Source organism: Physeter macrocephalus, chromosome 5 (assembly GCF_002837175.3).
Source record: "Physeter macrocephalus isolate SW-GA chromosome 5, ASM283717v5, whole genome shotgun sequence".
Lineage (NCBI taxonomy): Eukaryota > Metazoa > Chordata > Mammalia > Artiodactyla > Physeteridae > Physeter > Physeter macrocephalus.
Window position 1 is genome coordinate 11811902 of NC_041218.1, and position 15968 is coordinate 11827869.

At 43.3% G+C, this 15968-nt stretch overlaps 1 protein-coding gene across 1 annotated transcript in view; it reads left to right on the forward strand.

Moving 5' to 3' along the window:
* LOC102984872 (olfactory receptor 10AC1) overlaps positions 1 to 15604 on the forward strand; it is a 33440-nt gene extending 17836 nt beyond the window's left edge. The window contains 3 exon segments of the mRNA XM_024128695.1: positions 14628 to 14678; positions 14680 to 15188; positions 15190 to 15604. Coding sequence (XP_023984463.1) covers positions 14628 to 14678; positions 14680 to 15188; positions 15190 to 15604 — 975 coding nt within the window.
* Positions 15605 to 15968: the final 364 nt, after the last annotated feature.

A 15968-nucleotide genomic window follows, 5' to 3' on the forward strand; every position in this document is an offset into this window, starting at 1 on the left:
ATGTGGCACATATATACAATGGAATATTACTCAGCCATAAAAAGAAACGAAACTGAGTCATTTGTAGTGAGGTGGATAGACCTAGAGTCTGTCATACAGAGTGAAGTAAGTCAGAAAGAGAAAAACAAATACCGTATGCTAACACATATATATGGAATCTAAAAAAAAAAAAAAAAAAAAGATCATGAAGAACCTAGGGGCAAGACAGGAGTAAAGACGCAGACCTACTAGAGAATGGACCTGAGGACACGGGGAAAGGGCAAAGGTAAGCTGGGACAAAGTGAGAGAGTGGTAGTGCATATATGGACATATATACACTATCAAATATAAAATAGATAGCTAGTGGGAACCAGTCGCATAGCACAGGAAGATCAGCTTGGTGCTTTGTGACCAGCTAGAAGGGTGGGATCGGGAGGGTGGGAGGGAGGGAGATGCAAGAGGGAAGAGATATGGGGATATATGTATATGAACAACTGATTCACTTTGTTATAAAGTAGAAACTAACACACCATTGTAAAGCAATTATACTCCAATAAAAATGTTAAAAAAAAAAAAAATGAAGGCCAAGTATCCAAGTCATAGCAGTGATGATGGAGAATGAAAAAAGAGGGATTGCATGGCTATTTTTTTTTTTTTTTTTTGCGGTACGCGGGCCTCTCACTGCTGTGGCCTCTCCCGTTGCGGAGCACAGGCTCCGGACGCGCAGGCTCAGCAGCCATGGCTCACGGGCCCAGCCGCTCCGCGGCATGCGGGATCCTCCCGGACCGGGGCACGAACCCGTGTCCCCTGCATCGGCAGGCGGACTCTCAACCACTGCGCCACCAGGGAAGCCCTGCATGGCTATTTTAATGTTATTCTCTCTGGCTAAAAACAATGCTGACAATCTCTTCAATGACTTCTTATTCATTCAAATTCCTCTTCTTGAACAGCTTAATCACATCCTTTGTCCACTTTTCTTGTTTTTTTTAAAATTAATTAGTGATATTTCCTTAAATAACTCAACACATCTTTTATTATTGATGATACAAGTATCACTTCCTGGACTATTATTTCTACTTATGTTGGTTGTCCTTTGTTAACCAAAATAGTCATATTTAATGTAGTCAAATCCATCAATATTTTTTACCAAGTTCACCTGAATTTATGGGTCTGTTTCTGAGGTGTTAATCCTTTACCAAATGCCCATTTTTTTTCTTATACAAATGTACATCAATGTGTTTTACTAATTGATGCTCTGTAGTATGCCAATATCTGGAGGGTTACTCATCCTCTTTACTCTTTCCTCTTTGGAAAAATGTTTAAAATTTTACATTTTTATTAGTTATTTTAGGGTCTTTATTTTTCTGTATGTATATTTAAACCAATATACTAATTTGCCTCATGTTTCCTATCATAATTATTATTGGAAATGCATTTAATATATCTCAAACTTGGAAAAGGTGGCATTTTTACCCATTCATGAATATGGTTGCTACCTTTATTTAGATTTCCTTTCTCGTCCTTTACTAGAGTCTTATGTATTTTTCTTTACAAAGCTCTTGTGCATTCTGTTAAATTAATTCCTATATATTTTATAACGTGTTGCTACTGTAATGGTATCTTATTTTTTATGATATTTTCTAATTGATTACTGCTGGTTTAGAAAAACTTTATTTACTTTTATATGTAAATCTTATATTAGGAAATCTTGCTGAACTTTCTTATTGGTGTGACTCATTTGCCTATTAATTTTCTCGGATTTTAAATGTAACTGATCATATCGTCAGCAAATAATTATAATAAATTCTCCTCCATATCATTATTATTTTCATTCCTTTTGTATTGGCTAGAATTATAAGTACTGTGCTATTAAGTATCATTTATACTTATCGTATGTATCTTGCTCCTGACTTTAGAAGAAGTGCCTCAGATTCCATGAAATACCACATTTGTTGTAGAATTTTTTTTTTTTTTTTTTTTTTTTTTTTTGTGGTACGCGGGCCTCACACTGTTGTGGTCTCTCCCGTTGCGGAGCACAGGCTCCGGACGCGCAGGCTCAGCGGCCATGGCTCACGGGCCCAGCCGCTCCGCGGCATGTGGGATCCTCCCAAACCGGGGCGCGAACCCGGTTCCCCTGCATCGGCAGGCAGACGTGCAACCACTGCGCCACCAGGGAAGCCCTGTTGTAGAATTTTTATATGTAGTTTTTATTAGGTTATAAAGTTCCTCTCTAGTTCTAGCTTTCTAAGAATTCTCATCGTTTTTTTCATGTATATTGAGATAACTCTGTTTTACTTTAGTCAACCAACATGAGAGTGAATTTATAGATTTTTCTGAAGTTGAATCATCTGTGTATTCCTGGGAAAATTGTCCCTTGGTAAAAATATGTTGTTTTTTTAAAAAATGTTAAATTTCCTTGGATAATATTTTTAAATGTTTTCATCTGTAAAATTAGTGTATACATTTTACATAATATACTAATGAGAATTATTTTAATCTAGGTTATGCAAATGTCATAAAATGAGTTGGGCAATTTTTCTTTCTTTTTTTCATTTTCTGGAAAAACATATATGTGGATTATATACTTTACAGTATATTTATATTCTATTTTATTTATATTTATTATTATATTTATATTCATCTTGAAACTTTGGTAAAGTCCATCAGTAAAAGTATTTTCCATCGGAGTAGTGAGAAGGGCAGAGGGGTTATATTTTTAGTAGCAGCTCTAGGTCATTAATGATCATAATTCTATACAAATTTTCTATTTCTTCTTGGGCCAATTAGGCTTTTATTTTCAGATGTGTCAACTGCATCCATAAATACTATTTAATAATATTATTTTATTATTTTTAATCTCTACTATATCTATTTTAACTTCTACCTTTTCATTTTTTAATTCATTTGTAACTTTTCTCACTTTTCCATGGTGAAAATTCCAGAAGTTTGTCTGTCTTCCTAGAATCGCCAGAGAATCAACTTAAGGTTTTGTTTATGATTTGTTTTTTTTTCTGTGCTCTTGATTTCTTATGTAGCATTATAATTTCATTTATTTTTGATACTTTGTTTATTGCTCTTTTCCTATCACTTATATTTCTATAAATTTACCCAAAAAATTATGCAAAACCCACAAAGAAATTAACTTTTCCTCCTTAGGGCCATAGATATTCATCAAACTCAGTAACTTGACTGACCTCTTCTCTGCTGAAGTCAGAGAGAAGCAGTATCTTTTCTCCCTAGAAGCAGGGATTTGCAATCTGGTGACAAATGGCTGAGGAATGTAGAGATGATGTAAGTATTTCCAGTCTTTGTTCAAACACAGATCCCACATAATTCTGAGTCTGAGAAAACTCATCCCAACCTTCCAAGAGGCGACAGAGGCACTAACACTCTGAGGAATCCCTGGGCCCAAGCAGACAATCCCTGTGTTGACACAACTCTTTAAATAAAGCCAGACTCCAGCCAAAGAAAATGTTATGCATAAAACTCTAAACTCCTGTCACTGGTAAATTTTGCTTTAGGTCAGGGCTTACACATCCTGTAAATTATGTCCAAGATCCTCTTGGCACCATTTCCAAAATTCTGAACCATGATACACTGCTGTTTGTGAATGGTCTCATCACATCTGTGAGTCCTGACCACTAAGGAGGCCTGTCCAGACTGAGTCCCTTCCCAATTGCTTCTCACTTTACAGGGAAACTATGTGCATAAAAAGAATGAGAATGGGAGGGTACTCTACATGCTGAAACTCAGTGCCAGGGAAAGGCAGGATGGAGTTCTGTTTGGAAAATATGTTGATCAAGGCTCTTCAACATAATAATAATTATAAGTGACATTTATGGGGTACTTTAGGATTTACAAAACGTTTTCATAAGTAAGATCTCATTTAAAATCTCCAAACAGTATTTTACATGTCAATCATACCTCAATAAACTGTTATTTTGTTGTTGATGTTGCTTTTTCAATGAAGTGCTATTTCTAAAAAGAAAGAATAAGAGGAGAGGAAGTATAGAGAGTAAGTGCACACAACTCTCCTAAGGATTTTCTCCAAGTGCACAAAAATGGTAACTAGATGAAAAAATGGGAACAAGAAAGATTTTCTATAAGATGGGAGAAAAATCAGTTTGTTTAATTCCACATATATGAGAAATCTAAAGTAGTCTAACTCACAGAAGAAGGGAATACAATAGTGGTTGCCACGGACTGGGGGATGGGGAAAATGGGGAGTTGTTAGTTAAAGGGTAAAAATTTCAGTTATGCTTGGTGAGTAAATACTAGAGATCTGTTGTACAACATCATGCCTATAGATAACAACACTATTCAAAATCTGTTAAGAGGTTAAGAGGGTAGATCTCATGTTAAATGTTCTTGCCACAAAAAAAAAAAAAAAAAAAAAAAAAAAAAAAAAAAAAAAAAAGAGGGAGAGAGAGAGAGAGAGAGAAAGAGAGCAAGAGAGACCCAAAGAAACTTCTGGGAGGTGTTGTGTTATGTCTATTCCCTTAATTATGGTGATGGTAACATGGGTGTTTGCATACATCCAAACACATCACATTGAACAAATTAAATGTGTACAGTTCTTTGTATTTCAATTATACCTCAATAAAACTGTTAAAAATAAAATAAAATGTCAAAACAAAATCTGCTAATTAGACACAGGTTGTATTATCATTCTTATATTTAATCATGTGAACTAAGGCTCAGACAAAGTAAATTACTTCCTAAAGTATACAGAGAAAAAAAAATTGGGGAAAGAAATCTAGAATTTTAGAACCCAGAAGTTTTTGTTTCCAACTCTTTCCTTCACCATGGGGTTTGGGTTCTGCCCTCACTTCCAGCCTCTGGTATAACTCCTTACACTTTATGAAGAAGGGGAAAAGGGAAGAGGAAGGTCCACTGCTCCCTGTAAGGTCACCATTCAACCCTCCACATTACCTTTAACAGAAGAATTATGTAGGGATTGAAATAATTGTTTGCTATCAATGGGGGAAGTCATGCTACTATATCATGGAATCATTCTCCATGTAAATATTCCATGATGGAGATGTGCAAATTTGCTGATAGGCAGACACAATTATACGGTTCACCCAGCTGAAAAATGGAGACTATAGACTCCCCGCATGTTCTCCCTTTCTGGTTTCTTTTCATCTTCCTAAAGCCCTAATTTTGGAGAACCCCTGCGATCAGTTTTGGGACCCTTTCTTTTCTCTAACTATACTCATTTCTATAATGATCTCACCCAGTTTCATAACTTGAAGTATCACCTATAATTGATGACTTCAAATTTACACCTCTAACTTGAACTTCTCCTGTGAACTGCAGATTGCATGTCAATTAAACAGACCCACTTGGACATCCAACAGACATCTCAAACTTAATATGCCCCGCTTTGAACTTCTGACCATTCTTTCTTCCCAAACTTGCTCCATCTGAGGCCTTCCTCATCTCAGGTAATGATACCTCTATTCTTCCTGTTGCTCAGGTAAAATATCATTCTGGCCTCTCTCCTTCTTTCACATCCCATATCCAACCCATCAGGAAATTCTGCTGGCTCTACATTTAAAATGTATTTTTAAAAAATAAATAATAAATCAAACGCATTCAAAACCCAACCATGTCTTCCCACTTCTATCACTATGCTCATCTAAATCATATATGCCCTCACCTGGATTATTGCATTGCTGATTTCTGCTTCCACCCTGGCCCGCTAAAGTCTATTCTCAACACAGCAACCAGACTGACCTTTTTCATATCATTTCAGTCTTTCAGCCAGTCTCTCACAATCCCCTGCAAGGCACCTCCTACAGGCTGTCCACAACTTTCTTGACCTCATCTGCCACTATTGTGTCCTCACTTCACCCCAGCCACACGGGGCTCCTCACTGTGCCTCAGGCACACCTGACCTGCTCTCCATTCAGGATCTCTGACTGACTAATTCTGCTTTGAATGTTCTTCCCCCAGATGTCCACATGATTCACCTCTTTACCTCCTTCAAATTTTGCATCAAATGTCTCCTTCCCACGAAAGCCTTCCTCAAACATCCTATTTAAAATTCCATGTCACCCCCTCACATTTCCTATCCTCCTTTATTTTTCTCCATTGGACTTACTTTCAAATACACCATATAATTTACCTAATTTGGCTATTGTCTATCTCTTCTCCCTGGAATGTAAGCTTCATGAAGACAGACATTTTTGTCTGTTTTGCTCCTTGATCTATACCCCAGTACTTAGATCAAAGCCTGGCACATAGTAGGTACTCAATAAGCATCATGTGTTGAATAATTAAATCAAAGTATGAGTGAACGAGTAAATGAACTGGAGCAAATGACCTCTACAGTCCTGTGATTCTGGTGCATATACACAGGTGGACAGGCAGGATGATAACCGAAAAATCAAGAGCAAGTCTTCAGCTCTCAAACTTAGAGGGACCTGCCAGAGTTGTCAAGTTCATACTCCAGGGTCAGGAGTATCCCGTGGTGGAAGCTTCCTAGTGCAGTTTCTGGGGTCCTTGGACACATGTGAGAGTTAAAGACAATTCATTCATGCATCTCAACATCCAGCTAGCTTCCTGCTCTAGACATGGGACAAAATAACACATCTTAGACCTATCCTGATCCTTCTCCACAGGTTCTAGAACTACTACCACATGCACAAATGAGAATTGCTGAGATGACAGAGGAGTATGGAACACTCTAGGGAAAGACTGTGGCACCAGTGGGACAGAGAGCACTCTGGGCAGGTGGGCAGTATGAAATAGGGAGTTGTTTCTCTCTGGACAGCTGCAAAGTCACTGTATGTGTGCCAAGCCCTCCTAGGTCTCCAACCTTGAGGAGGGATTTTATGACGAGAGAATTAATCACAGGATGCTTTTTCTCTTGCCCTCCCTCTGGAAGGGACTAGTATAACCTTCTCCTCATCCCCACAACTCTCCAGGGATATAAAGCAGGCTAAGGTTATAGTACCGACCAGACACAGCAAATCAGAAACTGCTGTGGAAATCCCCTCCAGGTGCTCGCCCCTCTCCAGCGTCTCCATCCCTCATTCTTCTCCTTTCAAGCCCTTCTCCTCTACACCTGCCCACTGCAGCTCTAGAGTCTGCTGTTGTTCATTTTGCCTGTGATCGCTCTAATCTCCAGTCACCATGATCTGAACCTCCCTCTCCACCCATCTCCAAGTCACCCTTCTCTCTGAGCCCAGGTAAGAAGACTGTGGGGTAGGAGAGCAGAGGAAGAGAGGGAAACACCGAGAGCAGAGTATGAAAATAAGGAAATAAAAATACTTCCCGAGTAGGTTTACCCAAAAGAGATAACTGCTGTGAGAGAAAGACCACCCTCCTTAGATCAGATCTGGTGCCTCCCAGCAAAAAACCATGGAGCACCCGGTGTTCAAGGTGCTGTAACCTGTGGAACCCTTCAATCTTGGGTGCACTGAGGTAGGGCTGGGCTTGAGAAACATGAGGCAGCTACAAATGCCAGGACTGTTAGGTTCTGCTTCTATTTTTATTGAATGACTTTGCCCCAATGCATCTCTTCTGCCTCAGCTTTCTCATCTAAAAATGGGAGAGTTCTGTCTTCTCAAATGAACAGAAGTTTTCATGGTGAGAGGCATCCAATGATATCTTGTTTCTCTAGAATAATATCTAAGAATAGAATTGAAGAAAATATGAATTCTTCAACTCTCAGAGGCAGAAAAGAAAGTATTCAAAAAGGTGTTACCTATGATTATCATCCTACCTCATGGGACACAAAAATTTGACCACTGATGATACCACAACAGGAAAAGCTCCATGTATGCCTCCCATCCTGGACAAAGAACTAAATCCCTATATGCCCCAGACACCAGCCACAGGGCTTCCCCTTGAAGAAGACCCAGTCCCCCATCAGAGCCCACACTTAGGCAGGCTGAATCCTGTGCATTCTATCTTATTTCATCTAGTAATTTGTTCCTCTTTCTCAGCAACCACAGGAGTCTCTTCTAGAAACTCAGGGGTAAACAGTAGGATGGTAGGGGGAGTGCCCTATTGGAAAAGGTCCTGAAGCCAAAATTATGCACACGACTCTTGCAGATGATAGGTTTTCTGAGGCGCCCATGGCTTTCTGAGACAATACTCCAAAGATATCAGAAGCTCTCTCTCCTGGAAGGTGGCTGGCTGGGGAAATCAACATTTTTTCCTTAACCATGTTTTTTTTTTCTCCCATTTTAATGAATCATGAAAATACCCTGACAGAACCGAGGTAGCCTTGATTTCCTCATCCATGCAGCTGCTTTGCCCCATTACTTAGTTCCAACTCTCAGTCTGTGGCCAATAAAAAAGAGGCTTCTGGGTTTTTGAGGGAACTCTCTATTTTGTAGCACAAGATGAAGTTAGAAATTAAAAGTATTCGCAAACCTACTAAAACCAACTTCATGGAAAATGATAGCTGATTTTTAAAATAAATTTTGAAAACAAATTAGATTTTTTTTTTTTTTTTTTTTTGTCTGCATTGGGTCTTCGCTGCTGTGTGCCGGCTTTCTCTAGTTGCAGCGAGCGGGGGCTACTCTTGGGGTGTGCAGCCTTCTCATTGTGGTGGCTTCTCTTGTTGCGGAGCACGGGCTCTAGATGCGTGGGCTTCAGTAGTAGCAGCACGAGGGCTCAGTAGTTGTGGCACACAGGCTCTAGAGAGCAGGCTCGGTAGTTGTGGTGCACGGGCCTAGCTGCCCCATGGCATGTGGGATCTTCCTGGACCAGGGATTGAACCCATGTCCCCTGCACCAGCAGGCGGACTCTTAACCTCTGCACCACCAGGGAAGTCCCAAATTAGATTTTTTATAGAGCAAAAATGCAAATATTTATTCAAGTAGACAAAGTAACTGACCCTCAGGCCTAGAAAACTTTAAAAAATATGTAACAGCACAATGATCATGCATTTATGTGTGATAAAGTTGACCTTCACAATTCCAGAATTGGGACAGTCTCTTTGCCGGACAATTTTGATGTTGAAGATTAAAGTGCCCATGTCTGAAGCATATCCTTCTTCCTCTGGCGGAAGCCTGGGTCAGAGATATTAGTTTAAATGGGTGCTGCTTTGTTCAAGCAGAGAGTTTCTTTAAAAGCATTAAAGGCAGAGAGCCAGCTCTAAAATCAGCAGGACTCCTAGATTTGTATGGTTCAAATGTCCTCTCCAGATGAAAATAAAAGAGACCAGGGCACCTGAAATGACACTTTACTCAAAGTTCTAATCCCACAATTGATTTCTGGAGAAAAGAGAACTAACAGTGGCAACGATTCAGGGATCTCTTAACACGAGTGCACGTATTGTCATATAACCGTGAATCGTCAGGAAACTGAGGAGAAAATGTTGGCCAAAATGCAAAACCCAAGGTAACATATCGACCCAGAGCTAGAGAACTAAAAGATTCAGAATTGTAACCATCATTTTAAGAAGGGCTCCAGAGCAGACACAGAAATATCAAGGGCATCTCATTTTTATAACATGTAGGATCAACAAATACTTCAGAAAATGCTGTAAAAGGAGAAAAGCAAGAATGTTTGTGTAAGGAAAACATTCCCTATTAAATCTACTTAAATGCTTTTAGGGGATAAAGATGCCAACAAGAAACTAGCAAGGACTTCTTTTATTTAGACTTTCAAAAGCCTTGACAAGCTATCTTACCAAATTTAGTCATGGGGACTCAGTAGACTGCTTTATCATGTAAGAGAAACTGGTTCACAAGACAGAAACACCGTGCCAGAAAAGAGGCTCAGGTCCCAGGGGCTGAGGCCGATCTTAGAACGGCTGGGAGAGGGAGCACAGTGAAACCTTTACAACCAAAGATGACATTTAGCTCCTTGGGGTAAAGAAATTGCCAAACTGATGAGGAAAAAAAACACTAAAAGATGTAATTTTGCATGACAAAGCAAGAAAAAGGTAAATGAGTTTTTTAATTCAAGGGATTTTATTTCAGAACACACGTCTAAATTTGAAATATATAATAATGCAAATATATGTTAATGGAGTGTCAAGTTATCTGTCATAAACCAAGGAAAAGGCTCATGACATAGGAAAAGGAGTCATTACAGTAATTACAGTTGTCAGCTGCCCTGCAGGTGGAGCCGAAAGGCTGACATCATACTGTAGAAGTTGGGTTATAACATGATGTGATTAATAACCATCTCTTCATGTCTGCTCTGTGCCCACACTGTGCTGTGAGCTTCCTTTGTAGAGTGCCTATGAATTAGATGCCGTTATCTCCATTTAGATGTAAAGAGACTGAGGATCAGGGAAATTGAGTACATCACCCACAGGTAATGTGGCTAGTTAAGTGGTTGAGCCAGGATTTGAATTCATAGATGTCTTCTTCCATAGTCTGTACAGACTTAGAAAGATGATAGGACACCAAAGAGAAAAAAAAATTTGAAAGAGAGGTGGGGGGAGAAAGATGATGGTAATGATAATGATCAGAGATAGAGACAGACTTATTTATGTCTATCTCTACTTTTCTCCCCATGAGAAAAGTATTCTTCCCTAAATCCAGAGTACTATGTATACCTTTGTTTCTTGGATCCCAGAAAGACGGAAAAGGCACCTGAAGAGACAGCATCAGGGGTGAGGAGATTTTCATGGTGGAAAGATGAATATTCAGAGGAAATACGATCTAAGCCTGTCAAGGCATGAAGGACAGAGATGAGAATGCTTTCTAGTCTTGCTGTGTGCCTGCTCTGTGCGGGGCTTTGTGCTAGTTTTTGCATGCTGTCTCACGGAATACTCACACGTCCCTCCTTTGTTACAACCCCCCTTCACCAGTGAGGAGGCAAGGTTTCTGAAGTGCTAATTAGCTTGTCCCCAACCCAAATCAAGCACCCATCAAATAACAAAGCAAAAATTTAGGCTGTGGGGAGCCTTTCTACTTCACTGAGGATTAAGGAAAAGAAAAAAGAAAAATCTTTTGAATGCATGGTGTGTGTTTTTCCTTAAAAAAAAAGCACTGGATGAAAACAGATTTCAGAACAATTTGTATAAATTCACAGACCAGATGCTCATGACAGGTTATTAAGTCAAATTATGGAAATTCAGGCATATGTACAATTTTAAATTTAACCTCCTATGGGACAATGAGCTGATTTTTCTGTGACCTCTCCTCTGGTGTTTTTGTAAACAACAGTAGATCAGTGGACTCAGGTCTACTCTGGAAGACAATTCTGGCAGAAATAGAACCATCAAACAGGAGTTGTGAGTCCAGTTCTGCTGCCAACAGATAGTGGTGAGGTCCCAGGCTGGTTATATGTCCTCTATGGGGCATCCCTTACTATAGCATGAGGATCTGGACCATTTGACCTTCAAGCTAGTTCAGCATTTTATGGAATCTTCAAGACCCAGAGGAGCCTGACCTGTCTGCCTTTCAAATCTCCCCACAACCTCTCCTTAGAAGTGTTTCAATTGGCTATTAAATGACTGATTAAAAAACATCATTATTACAGATCATTTTAATCCTCCTACACAGTGAAAATCGAATCCCAGATCTACGGCCCCAGCCCAGCAAGGCTTCCAGCCACATCCAGATGTCCCGGGCCACCAGCCAGCCATTAATCTGTGGGGGCTCCATGGAGCCTTACACAATTAGGAAAGCAGATCTGTCAGAACAATAACAATAGGAATGAAGAATGTCAAGGCTAAGGAGAAATTATTTTTAGATTTGCTATCTTAGATGATCTGTATTACTGCTCACATCCACATGTCCTCAGAAGAAATGTCAGCAAAGGGAAATCTGAGAATAGAAATGCCTAGGAGAGTACAGGTAATTTCTGGACAGGGGAAGGTAGGAGATGTGGGAAGAGGTTGTGTCTTATGTGAGAAGAATTTTTAGGAAAGTGATAAGTAAGGAAGACAGTATAGTGGATAAGACCATGGACTAGCAGGGACTAAACTGCTTGAACGAAAACCTGGCTTTACGGCTAACTAGCTTCATGACATTTAATTCTTTTAGGCCTCAATTTCCTCACCGGTAAGATAGGTACAATAAGAGTTCACATACCTCATCAGATTGTTGCTAGGATTAAGTGAGTTAAATGTATTAAGTCCTATGAGCATTTGCCTGACACTCTCTTAGCTATTATTGTTGAAGAGTGAGAATATAGCCCTTCTGGCCCTGGAGGAGGAAGGGGGTGTTTTCTTTTCCCTATGTAGCTTCTCCTACTAGGCTGGAGCCTGGTTTTGAATAGACCAAATTGTTGAAGTTGTGAAAGTGTCTGTTTCCCTTCTCCCTCCCTCCCAGGGAAAAGACATTTCTAACGTACATTCCTAGAGTTTGTGACAAATCCTCCTAAAAACTCTAGACCAAGTAGAAACACTCCTCAGTCTCCTTTTGATTGAACTAAACTGTCTGGCTTGCACTCCATGGCCTTGTTTGTAAACGTGATATACCTTGAGCTTAGAGTTACTGGAGCCACTGCCCGGTCTCTCACGTCATCTCCATTTCTGTGAAGTATGAGCATGAAGGCGAAAGAACTGGACTGCTTGTGTTTCTCTACCCCCAACACCCTGCTTCTCTAAGGAGATGAAAAGGAAGAAGTAAAAGACCGAGGGGTAAGCAGAGGCAGAGTGAAGAGAGCTGGTTACTTCAACAGCTTCGTCCTGTCTGGACCTCCAGGACAGTCAGCCTTCTCTCTCTTGGTCACACCCACAGCTACGACACCTGGCAGGGAAGAGACACTCAACGCAGGTTTGTTAAATTTGTCCAGATGACTGAATATTGGGGGAAAAATGATGGGAAGTGATTCCACATAACTCAGACCCACCCACAACCCCACCCTATTCCTCCTCCACTGCAATGCAAACATCTGTTTGAAGGCATTCCCCTCGGATGACAAAAACAAGAGCACAGGTTGACACTGATAAATAGAAACCCCAGAACTATCTCAGAAAGGAGCGTTAATAGCAAAAACCAAGCTCTTTGCATTCTTTCTGGTTCTTGCATCCAATGTACCTGTCGCCCGTGGCCCAGCGTTATTGCTGTTGCACTCTGTAGTGTAACAACGGGCACAAACTCCACTTCCAACGCTGATTACAGACAGTGACTCGGAGTCAATAAGAGGAAACAATGGTTGAACTTACAATTAAAATTAAAAGATATCATTAATAACTACTGGAAAAATCAAACGTCCTCCTCTAGTTGGCATGGCCTTGAATTTCTTACCACCTCATGTTCCCTGACTCCAGAGGTTTATAACAATTGCAGCCAACCTACATGCTATCAAATGTTCTCCAAATGTTGCCTGCATGAGTCACCGGATAATGCTTAGAAAGAGACTGTGTTCCGACAGCATATCTGGAATGTACTGCTCCCTCTGAAGGGCGAGTTAAAACAGATACACCTCACTTTTTCTCATGCTGACAGAGTATTAATAAGACTGTTAGGACATATTGTTCCTGATGTGCTCGGTTAGGCCTCTCTGCTCACCATCCCCTGCTGCCTAAGTGTCTGCCTCAGTGCCAGGCACAGACTTGGGTCTCTATTTAAGGCTGAATCAATATGGACTGACCAACTGATGCCAGTGACCTTTTTTTTTTTTTTTTTGTGGTACGCGGGCCTCCCTCCGCTGTGGCCTCTCCCGTTGCGGAGCACAGGCTCCGGACGCGCAGGCCCAGTGGCCATGGCCCACGGGCCCAGCCGCCCCGCGGCACGTGGGATCCTCCCAGACCGGGGCGCGAACCCAGTTCCCCTGCATTGGCAGGCGGACGCGCAACCACTGTGCCACCAGGGAAGCCCCCAGTGACCTTTTTTAACAACCTCAGATGGGGTCATGGGAAGTTCTGCATTCAGCCTCAGGAACGCAGATTCTGTTCCGAACTTTCTGTGAGCAGTGAAGCCCTTCATCCTGCTCCTCCCCAGCTTTTTTTTTTTTCCTCTTTAAAATTATGAGGTTGAATGAGATGATGGCTAAGATCCTCATCTGCATTACGTCTTTGTGATTCTGAGACACTAGACAAGCAACTCAGAAGTGGCAGAGTAGAGCAGGGAGGAGGAAATAGAGCCTAAAGACACAGTTCCTGCCTCGGGGAGCTGAGGCTGAGGTGGACTAATACCGGTGGCTGTACAGGACCCACAACATACGTGGAGTCTGAAGAGAGGGGATTCTTCATAGGCGGAGGTCAGGAGAGATGCACTGTAAAGGAAGGGCCTAAAATCAAGGTTTCTTTGGAAGCAGCATGTTGAGAAAGCACCTGTAAGAATTCTACCCCAGGGCTTCCCAGGTGGCGCAGTGGTTGAGAGTCCGCCTGCCGATGCAGGGGACACGGGTTCGTGCCCCGGTCCGGGAAGATCCCACATGCCGCGGAGCAGCTAGGCCCGTGAGCCATGGCCGCTGAGCCTGCACATCTGGAGCCTGTGCTCTGCAACGGGAGAGGCCACAGCAGTGAGAGGCCCGCGTACCACAGAAAAAAAAAAAAAAAAAAAAGAGTTCTAGCCCAGGAAAAACTGGACCATTGTTTAGAACAAGTTAATAAAACGTCCCTCATGGGGAGGTGGGATGGGAATGGACCCATCAACCCACCTCCCTCTCTGCAGCCCTACTCCCTCCTACCCTCTAAATTCCACCCAGCCCTTTCTTCACCAGCAGGGCCCGAGGAGCGTAGCCCACAAACTCTCCCTTCCCACATTGCTTTCCCACAGGTACCTCTGGGCAGCCAGTGCACGGACAGCCCCAGCAATGCCACCATGCCCTGCGTGCAGCTTTCTCCTGCAGGGCTTCGCTGAGCCTCCCCACCTGGCGCCCATGCTCTTCCTGCTGCTGCTGGCCGTGCACCCGGCTACCCGGAGCGGGAACCTGCTCATCCTGGTGGCCGCGGCCTCAGTGCCCAGCCGGCCGCCTGTGCTACTCTTCCTGTGCCAGCTGTCAGCCATCGAGCTCTGCTACAAGCTGGCGGTGGTGCCCCGCTCCCCGGCCCACCTGGCCTCGCCAGGCCGCGACCGAGGCAGCGCCACCTCCTTCCTGGGCTGCACTGTTCAGATGCAGATGTTCGTGGCTCTGGGCGGGGCCGAGTGCTTCCTGCTGGCCACTATGGCCTATGACCGCTACGTGGCCATCTGCCACCCGCTGCGCTACGCGGCTGTGGTGACACCTGGGCTGTGCACGCGGCTGGCCCTGGCCTGCTGCTGCCTCGGGGGACTGGCGGTGTCCGTGGGGCCTACGGTGGCCGTCTTCAACCTGCCTTTCCGCGGCTCCCACCTGCTAGCATTTCTTCGGCGACACCACAGCGCTGCCACACCTGGCCTGCACGCAGAGCTACGCGGAGGAGCTGTGCCTGCTGGGCGCCTGCCTGGTGCTGCTGCTGCGGCCCTCGGTGCTCATCCTGGCCTCCCGTGGCGTCATCGCCGCCGCCCTGAGCCGCCTGCGCTCCCCACGCGGCAGGTGCAACGCCGCCTCCACCTGCGCCTCGCACCTGGCCGTCACCTTCCTCCACTACGGCTGCTCCACCTTCACGTACCTGCGGCCCAAGGCCAGCTACTCCCCACGGCAGGATCGCACGCTGGCGCTGGTTTACACCAATGTCACGCCGCTGCTCTGCCCGCTCATCTACAGCCTGCGCAACCGCAAAATCACCGCCGCCATCCGCAGGGTGCTGAGCCCCAGGGCAGGGTCTGTGTGAGCCATGACGGTCGGCAGGGACCAGGCCAGAGGGGGCAGCTCTGCTCCCTAAAGTTCCCCCTGTCAGCAGGTGTCTGCACTGAGGACGCCACCGGGAGAGCTCAAGAACCGGATTCAGAAAAGAGAATCTGGAAAAGTGTCCCGCTAAGGAGAGTCTCCCAGCAGTTTCCCCATCCTCTGCCAGTTCTGTGTGGAATAGAACCCTAGACCTGATTTAAGTGGATCCATCAGTACCTGTAGAGTTCTTCCCATGTGCTGGGCTTGGGCAAGGTAGCAGGCTTGTAGTGACAAAGAAGGCACAACTCACGCCTCAGGGAGCTCACAGGGAGAGAGGACAGATGTGAGGAGAAAACAGGAGATGGGGC